The sequence below is a fragment of the Olea europaea genome, chromosome 6, assembly GCF_002742605.1.
Source record: "Olea europaea var. sylvestris chromosome 6, O_europaea_v1, whole genome shotgun sequence".
NCBI classification, from domain to species: domain Eukaryota; kingdom Viridiplantae; phylum Streptophyta; class Magnoliopsida; order Lamiales; family Oleaceae; genus Olea; species Olea europaea.
Window position 1 is genome coordinate 22,402,951 of NC_036242.1, and position 10,328 is coordinate 22,413,278.

Consider the following 10,328-nt stretch of genomic DNA (forward strand, 5'->3'; position numbering starts at 1 on the left):
AAAAAACACTAACCAATTGATTACTGAATATTTCTCAATAAAGATTTTTAAGATTCTTTTTCACTGTGCCGAAAAGGGAGATGATTGGGTGGGTAGTGGTAGAGAGAGAGAGGATAGGGCGAAGGAAGAGGTGGAAAAATGAAAATATCTAGGGCTTGGATTTGGGAATGAAATGGGGATGGAATGGGCTTCACTATGCCGAAAAGGGAGATTGTTGGGTGCGTGATTGTAGAGAGGGAGAGAGAGAGAGAGGTGGGAATATGAAAATACCCGTGGCTTGGATTTGGGAAGGAAATGGGTGGAATGGGCGGTGGTACCTCGGTTTAATTAAATTTTCATTAATTATAATTATTAATTAACACCTGATTTGTGAAATGAAAATTAATCATCCTTATTTTTGAAAATTAGTCTTTAAATGTAGGTTTCTAGGTAATTTTTCCATGTATAAATGCTATATTAAAGTTAAGCCTGTTTAAAGTGATCTAATAAAGAATTAAACTCATTAAGTTTTTAGTATCTAAATAAAGTGTGGGCCTAAACATGTGTAGAGACCAAATTTCTTTAACATTGTATTTCATGATAGCAAAAATACATATGAAAACTATATATAAGGTTATAGTCCCCAATTCATATGTCATTCTCATTCTTTTTGCTATCACATTAACTCAAGAATACAAGAAAAAAAACATATTAAAAAGAAAAATTCAAAAACTACAATCAAGATCAACAATTAATCAAGAGTAAAAAAGTAGGATTGAAGCCATTAAATTGAACAGCAGGGCAATCAAGATTAAAAGCAAGAAGATACAACAAGAAAGGATTGCAAGTTGATATCAAGATTAAAGATTTAAATTAATTTACATCAATTGATCAAGATATATTCCGCATTAATTAATCATCTTGGTGATTTGATATGAAAATCTTAACAATATATAGAGATTCATAAATTTTAAGTTTCATAATTATTTTACAATTACTGCTAAAAATAAAATTCTCATTTATAAATAAATTAGTCAAACGAAATGTAAATTAATAAATATATTTTCTAATAATATAGAAGCATACACGTATCAACATGCTATCATTTTCCATCTTATTAATGTTGAATTGAATCTTGAATTATAATATCTCCACACCACAGCTTCCTTAAATGTGCCATATTTTATGTGCAATGAAGGTTTTCAATCTTGTGTCCCCATTTTTTCGTTGATGTTATCCTCTCCTTCTACCAGTTAGCATAGTTTTGTCATTAATAAGGGGAAAAAAAGTCTGTTAAGGAGGAGTAAAAAGACTTATTTTGTTTATCCATCTTAATTGGACGAGATAAAGTGTGCTAATTAATTAAAGGTTAAAGAAAATAATGCGACGAAAAAAAGTTAAACATAAATATAAATAAAAAGAAAAATTGAGTTAGTTATATATATTATGGGAGGGTGGTAAATGGTTTGATATAGCATGTTTTTGACAAAGTTTCATATCAAATTTTAAAACGATTTGAGAAATATTTAAACCTAAATCTAATGATTTGATCCTATTATAAATCGCAGTTTGACTTTTGTGTGTATTTATTTATTTTTCTAATTTCTATTCACTTTATTAGCATTAGTTCATTAATTATAAAAAAAAAATTTCAGACTTTATTGGCTATAAAAGAAAATAACTATATGCACCAAACTAAATATTGGAAATATAAACAATGTTGATGAGGGTGCAATGTATATAATGAAATTTGGACGTGCATAAAGAGCTTTCCATCCATATTTAGCTAAGATTAAAATTTGTTTAGAATAAATTAGAAGTATTGGAGTAAATCATCATTTTGTTTACAAAAATCAAATGTAAATAATTACTTATTTTAAAATAAATAATCGATTTACTTATAAATAAAAAAATTAGTTAAACGTAACTTTACTTATTAATGATGGTCTGAACATAGTCACATTGTCACAGTAGAGCAATAAACAAGTCAAAATCCATGTGCCCTACGTAATAATACCTTCAACACAAGTCAATGAAATATGGGAACAAGTTCAAGACTTGTAATTAAAATAATTAAGATCTTGGAAATTTAAAAAATAAATAATAATAATAATAATAATAATAATAATAATAATAATAATAATACCGAAAAAATCATGAAAATTTGTATTTGAATTATTAATTGATACTTTACCAACGAGAATCTCAAATAATACGACTCAAATTATATCTACAAATTTTATTTATTTTAAATTTGTTTTGCATAAAAACTAATATGTTTCTTCATATATTATTATTATTATTATGATTATTATTATTATTATTATTAGAGATTAATCAAAAGTAGTGAGTGTAACGTACGTTTTAGTCCGTGAAGCCGGCATCAGTCTCCAGATACATACAAAAAGATTCATATATTTATATTAACAAGAAGATGATAAACCCCACCTCAGATGTATGAATGGCCCATTAATAAATAAATCGGATTATTAAATTTTTAATTTTCTTTTCTGCTGAAATTATTGAAATATGGCTTCTGGGAGGTTTTAATGGGTAAAGTCAACCAAACAATATTTCGGTTACGATTGGCCCTTGCCAAATTGAACATGGGTTGATTCAACCTTCATTGAGTTTTTTTTTTTTTTTTTTTTTTTCTCAATGACATATGCACATACGATCGATAAAGTGAATAAGATAAGTCGAATGCAAACTGATGCAATAGTTGTGCCTAAAATAGAAAAATGACCTACCCTATCCTGCCTCGTCCTGCCCTCATGGGGAAATCGGGGTGGAAACAAGTAATATATAAAATCAATCCATACCATACAAAGTACTAACAAGCTTAAAGGATTATCCCAGCATGACTGAATAAAACTTTTCTTCTTGCTATAGAACACTAACTAGACAGCCGCCCAGGTCTCATTACATTGATTTCTCTTATTGATTTCATCAATTTAACTATAGAACATTAGAAACAAGAATGGTGAAAACCTTCACGAACAACTACGTTTCTGCTAAACATGGTTATTGACCTATGATTGACTTTATCCTTAATATATTAATCATAATGAACAAATTAATTTTGTTTCTAACAATTGATTTTAAGTTTTCAAAGAATCCAATGTAGTATTGATTGATTGAGGACAAAAGGATTGGTTTATCAAGACCTTCACATTACAAATCGGACTTGAAATGAAGGAAGCGATAAAAATCGAGCATTCAAGACAAATCATTGGAGACAAAATGCTTCAATAGTCAAGTATCAAAGGAAGATATTAGACTAGATATTTGTGTTCACTTGTAAAGGTATAAGGCTTCAATTTTTAGCAATAAATTGTTAAAAGCTCAAAAATTATTTTGATCATTACCTGCAAAAATTATCTTTTATAAGCGAAATTGATGTTCAAAATTATAATTGAATTTAGATCATATTTTGAAAAACACCATTACATTATTCAAAATCATTCACATTAGAGCCCAAAAATAGCTAATCAAAAGGGGAGTGAATTGATTTTCAATAGTATGCAAAGAGTGAGTCATACAAGTAGTCTCTTTTCTTTCATATAAAAAATGTCATTTAGCTCACACAGAACTTATAAAAATGAAAAATATAATCGTTATCTATCACATCAAGCCATCATATTTGATTTTCTATCTCTTGTGTGGGTTCTGTAAAGACTATATTTTTCATTCTCATTCTTATAAAAATGGTACCAAACGGGACCAAAATTTGTCCCATACAATTTCACCCGATAATTCAGTTAAAAGCACCCTAGTTAATTGATAGAAAATTTCAAGTATCTAAAAAACGTTTATTTTAAATATATTTTTTAATTAAAAAAATTCTGAAGAATGAATAATTAAAACTTGTAGAAGGATTATAAATACTATAAAATATGTTATTGAAAAATTTCTCCCAAACAAATCCAGAATTTAACTCCCCATATATGATTTTGCCCCTAACAAATCCAGATATATATCGCGATTATATATCTTAAGGCAAAAAACAAGTGATGCTAATTAGTATTATTCATAGTATCATTTTCTTGTCCCAAAATTTAACTAACCTTTACGTCATTAATAATGCTATTTAGTGCTAATATCAACTTATTAGAAAATGTAACAGTGATTGCACGGCAACAGGAAAATAAAATAGAGATAAGCTTAACACAACTAATAATAAACGACATTACTCTTGTCGTATTCAACTCTACCACTTCAAGATTTTTTGGACCGTTTATATGTAATGAAACTAGAACATGCACAAAGAAAAAAAAATTGTTTATGATAAATTAAAAGTATTAGAGTAAATCTTCATTTCGTTTATAAAAGTTAATATAAATAAGTACTTATTTTAAAATAAATAATCACTTTATTTATCAATAAGAAAAAACTTAGAGATTTAGTCAAAAGCAAGTTTGACTAAGTATTTGTTTGGTACAGATTTAAGCCAATTAAAATCAATTTTTTTATCGTTATTTCACTATTTTAACCGTCATTTTTTAATTATTTTCTCATAGATGGGACAAACTTTGTCGTTAACGGTCAAATATTAATTATTAAAATTCCTACCAAACAATCACTAAATTAGAAATTCACATTGTCACAAGAGCAATAAACAAGTCAAAATCTCTGTACCCTTCTTTAATACTACCTTCAACACAAATCAATGAAACATTGAAGCAAGTTCAAGAATTTTAATAAAAATGATTAAGATCCTGGAAATTAAACAAAAAGAATAATGAAATTTTGTATTTGAATTATTATTTGATCTATTACCAACAAGAATCTTCAATAATATGATCCAAATTATATCTACAAATGTTATTTATTTTTAATTTAATTTCTCATAAAAACTAATCAGTTTTCTCATATATTATTATTATTATTTAAATAGAGATTAATCAAAAGTGGTGACTGTAACGTAGGTTTGACGGTGAAGCTGGCATCAGTCTCTAGATAGATGTAAAGATTTCATATAATAATTTACGATCGCAAGAAGACCCCACCTTACAGTTATTAAATAAATAAATGAGATTATTAAATTTTTTATTTTCTTTTCTGCTGTGATTATTGAAGTTCTGATGGGTAAAGTCAACCAAGCAAAAATATTTGGGTTATGATTGGCCCTTACAAATGAAACATGAACATGGGTTGGTTCAACCTTCATTAATTTCTTTATTTAGAGGGTGTTTGGTAGATATTTTTATGTAAAAATGTATTTTTGAATAATAAATTGATGGGAAATGTGTGGTTGAAAAATAATGAAAAATTTTTGATTTACGTGTAATATTATTTTAATAAAAAATATGTGGTTGAAAAGAAGAGAGAGAAAAATGCATTTTCAAAAAAAATGAGTACCAAACAGGCTCTTAATTGAACTTAAAAGTGGCTTGATTGACTAAATATTTAGAACAATTAAAATGTATCTTGTTGCTTTTAAATTGATAATTTTAATTCCACTTTATTTTTTTTTCGTTGATTTTATCCTTTCCTTCTACTACTTAGCATAGTTTATCTCTAACAAAGGCAAACAAATATGTTAGAAAAGGAGTAAAAAGACTCGTTTTGTTCATCCATCTCAAATAGACAAGTTAGTGTTCTAATTAATTGAAGGTTATAGACGTTGACCTATAGTTGACTTTATCATCAATGTTTTGATCATAACAAACAAAATCAATATTTTTTCTAACAATTTATTTTGAGTAATGATAGTTCAATATTAAAATCTATTAAGCACCAAGTACTCAAGTCAAATCATTCGAGACGAAGAAAGATCAAAAGCATGAGAGACGACATCAAAAAAAGACGTCAAAAACGAAGTCACACATTCAAAAATTTAAGAGCCAAACTTCGTAGGAAGATCAAAGACTTGATTTCTTAGGCAAAATGTAAAGGTGCTAACACTTTGACATTTGGCAATGAATGGTTAAGCTCAAAAACCTTCTATACATTAAAAACAATTTTTTATGTATTAAAAATCATTCAGATGCAACGTTTTGATCAAATATAAAAATGACTTTTAAAAGTGATATTTGGACTTTAAAAAACATTTTTATCATTAAAAATTAGTTAAAAATATTTTTCAAAGGTTCATGCACTTTCAAATCGAAACAAATAGAGCCAAAACGTAAAAATATCGCGTTGCTGGAGCGATCAACCACCTAGAGAGGCGATCGACCGGCCGTAGGAGGTAGAAGACCGGACCCCCTATAACGGTCCGAAATTTGACCGTTCTGACTTCTGATTTTTATTATATAAACGACTATATTGATCTTTTGGACAAGAGGCGGTCGATTGAACTTGTCTTCCACAAATACAGATTTTTTTTCCTTTTTGAACTATATAAATATCCTCACTCTTTCCATTCTTCATAAGATTTTCAAGTGTATCTTGTTTTAAGAATTCTTTGAGCTTTCCTTTGCATTCATTTCATTTGTTTCTTCATATAAAAAACTTTGATTGATTCAAACTCTTTAATCATCATTCTTATCAAAGTTTTTCATCATTCTTTGTGCTTAACATATTTATATCATTCTTAAAAAAGTGATATATTTTAAAGAAGGTATTTGCACTTACGTTGCATATATCTTTCTACTTTTTCGTATTGGATACTTTGATTGTTGAATCAAATTTCTTGAATCAATTTCTCAGATCAAAGTTTTTCATCTCTTTTTCTTAATTTATTTATATCAATTTTAAAAGAGAGGGATATTTTTTAAGAAGATATTTGCACTTATATTGCATAAAATTTTCAACTTCTTCATATTGAAAATCTTGATTAATTGAATCAAATTCGTAAAATTATCAAACTCATCAAAGTTTTCTATTTCTCTTTTAATGCTTAATTTATTACACTCATTTATTAAAGAGAGATATTTCTTTAGAAGATTATTTGAATTTATATTGCATTTAATTTTTCTTCATTTTCTCATTGAAATACTTTGATTGGTTGAATCTAATTTTTAATTATCAATGTCATCAAAATTCTTATCTAACACTTGAGCTACCATTTGTCACCATTCATTGAAGTGTTAGCATCTCTTAGTACTTAATTTATTTTATATTATTTATCAATAGATGATTTGATTGTAAAATCGCTTTGATAAAATGTGGGTCGTGTTGAGGTCTCGAAAAGCTCAACATTGTGTAAGGATTGGTGCTACTTGTTGTAATGTGATATTGAGGTCCCGCAAAGCTCAATAGTGTGGGTTTTGTTGAGGTTCCGCAAAGCTCAACTTTGTAACGAATCGGTGCTCCTTGTTTGTAAGTCATCAGAAGCATTGTAAAGAGTTGGATTGCACCATAATTCAATCAACGTAATGAAAAAGCCTTTCTCGTACCGAAGAGTTGGGTAACGGAGGACGTAGATCATTGCTTTGGATCGAACCTCCACAATTACATCGTTTCTATTCTCTCTCCCATTTACCCATCACTTTTATACTTGCGCTTAATATTTGAATTTATCAATTTAGTCTTTACTTGCTTTCTTATTTGTACATATTTGTTTAATTGATATATTTGCTATCATATTGGTTTATATCTAGAATTAATTTTTGAAAAATATTAAAAAATCAATTTACCCCATTTTGGTTAGTCATTCCTGGACTTTCAATAAAAAATAACGCGATGAAAAAAAGTTAAACATAAATGTAAATAAAAAGCAAAAACTGAGAAGCCATGTTAGTTATATATTATGGGAGGGTGGAAAGTGGTTCGATATAGCTTGTTTGTAACAAAGTTTCATAACAAATTTTAAACTGATTTGAGAAAAATTCAAATTTAAATCTAATGATGTTATCCTATTTTAAATTGCAGTTTGACGTATTTTTTTTTCTATTCACTTTATTAGCATAAGTTCATTAATTATAAATTTTTTTCATACTTTATTGGCTACAAAAGAAAAAAAAAATCTATATACACATCAAACTAAATTTAAGTTATTATGGAGCTTTTAGTTCTTAATGTTATCTATGTAAAGATTAAGGGTGCGTTTGAGCTCTTTTAATTTTAAAAAAAAAATGTATTATGGAATAGGAGATTGATGGAGAATGTGTGGTTAAAAAAAAAAAGATTTTTTTTTAATTTTTGTGTATTATTATTTTAATGAAAAACGAATGGCTGAAAATGAATATTGTAGAAAAAATAATGTGATAGAATGTGAAATAATGGGTGACAAATTGGTAGAAATGGTTTTTAACTTTGGTGTCAGGGCTCTGACTTTAATGGATTGATTGGTAAATTAGTGCAATTAATTAATTATTGATGTCTGAAATGGAAAATTGAACATAATATCCATTGTTTTAAAAAAATAATAATAATAGTTATATTTTATTTGGTGGTTAAGATTGTAATTTATCAATATAATTTTAAAAAAATATATATATTTTAACCGTTAAAACAGTTTGATTTTGTTTAAACCATCATTAGAGCAGTGTGGTTTAGTTCAAAATTGTTTAATTGACAATGACGAATTCACATGACACCACAACAACGGTTTCAAAAAGTGAGTCGGAAAACCCTAGTTTGAAGATGGAGGACCTTACCAACACAGGGGAAAAGTTGGAGAACCCAACCTTAATTAACTTTATAAGTAATTTTAGTAATTTTGACATAGTCGCTCAATTTTGAGAGTAAGGCTTGTATTTCCATAAATAATTTCTTAATTTCATTTTTTAAGAGTTAGGAGTTCTTAATTCAAGATAAGATACACTCGTTGGAGAAACCAATATTAGAATTCAATTGCTGGTTTTAGCTGTAACGGATTAAATTGTTGGTTCGAACGGTAACAAATCAAATTGTTCGTTTGAACTTGTTGGGATATGAAATTATATTGAAACTTAAAATTCTATTCTAAAAGGTCAACTTTAGTAAGAAATGTAGCCTAAACATTTATATTCTATTTATTATTTTCATCACTATTCAATATAGAATTTGAACCACTTGATATAAAAACTTAACTATTAGACAATGACATACACTTGCAGTTAATTATTCAATATGCGTACTGACATGTAGGCATGATTTTTTATTTATTTATTGTCCATTAAAGCCTAATATATGCACAATTTCATTAACAATAAAATGTTATAAAAATATAAATAAAATAGCATAAAGATAGATATATATTACCGCAGGGCAACATAGCATCATGCATTTCCTTAATTTTCCAGACATATTTATCTCTAGACGTCCTGCAACATTAAATTGCTAATTAATAGATGTTATAAAGATAAAATTCAATTCATTTACGTGTTCATGCGGCAGATATTTCATTAAAAAAAGGGGGTAAAAAATAAAAAATAAAACGCTGGAATTCGTCCAACTTTGAGAAGACTTTCATTTTTTCCCTTCAACATTTTTTTTTTTTATTTCTAACTCACTGGTAAAGTTTCAATTTAATTTCGATTTGAACACCGATAACAATTTCAGCGCAGAGGTTAACATCTTTTTCCACATTAGACAAATTTTCTTATATTAACTATTCTTCATATTAGTTTGCTACTTGAGCTTGAGAGCAAGGCAAACTTGCACTTTTAACGCAAAAGTTGACCTTCTAAAATGCAATTTTTAGTACAATCATGTGTAATATACAATTTTTGTCCCCAAAATTGGACAATAAACGAGTCTCATTAGCACTAATATTGTTAACATAAGGGATAACGTTAAACTTTTGTAATGGAATAATTATTGAAGATAAAAATTAAATTAATGAGCCACCCAATCTCTAAATTTAGGTTTTCCAATGAGGTGGTTCAATGTTAATAGCTTGGTCAGAAATAAGAGTGTGTATATGAATGTATATGCACAGAGAGGGAGAGAGAACCTGCGTTACTCTAAAATGTAGGAGTGGATTCTTCTGTGTAGAAATAAGGTTTCCTTATATATAGTGACTAACTGTTGAAAATGGTTTAGCAGAAACTGAGGGAGGGGCCATTTTCTTCATATGGGACTGACCAAAAACAAAGGAATGTTTGTTGTGTTTGTGGGCTTTGTGTGTTTTTCAAATTTTGGCTGATTAATTTTTCAGAAATAACTAGAGACAATGAAAAATGATAAGTGTGGATAAAGAAGATAGATAATGATGAGTTAACCAGTGATTGTATGGTCACTGTTGTAGATGAGAGAGTCACATGTTTACATATCACTTTCAATTCAATTCAATCTTCTTGGGAGTACACCAAACTTTCTTGGCCACACTTTTGTACTGCGTTCATATAAGTCGAGGAAGGTTTGGTGGGATATCCTAATCCGGTAGCACCCTTAAAGCATGTTTAATACGTTGAATTGAACATGATAACTAATAAACATCGCTTGTATTACTTCTTTAAATTCATTTGATTATTCAA

The 10,328-nt window shown here is 27.9% G+C and overlaps 1 protein-coding gene across 1 annotated transcript in view; it reads right to left on the reverse strand.

Moving 5' to 3' along the window:
- The window catches only part of LOC111396178 (carbonic anhydrase 2-like), a 22,858-nt gene extending 12,862 nt beyond the window's left edge, over positions 1–9,996 (reverse strand). The window contains exons 1-2 of the mRNA XM_023022517.1: positions 9,806–9,996; positions 9,112–9,173 (exon numbers count right to left, since the gene is read on the reverse strand). Coding sequence (XP_022878285.1) covers positions 9,112–9,156 — 45 coding nt within the window. The 5' untranslated portion in view covers positions 9,157–9,173; positions 9,806–9,996. The remainder of the gene's footprint in view (positions 1–9,111; positions 9,174–9,805) is intronic.
- Between the last annotated feature and the right edge of the window lie 332 nt (positions 9,997–10,328).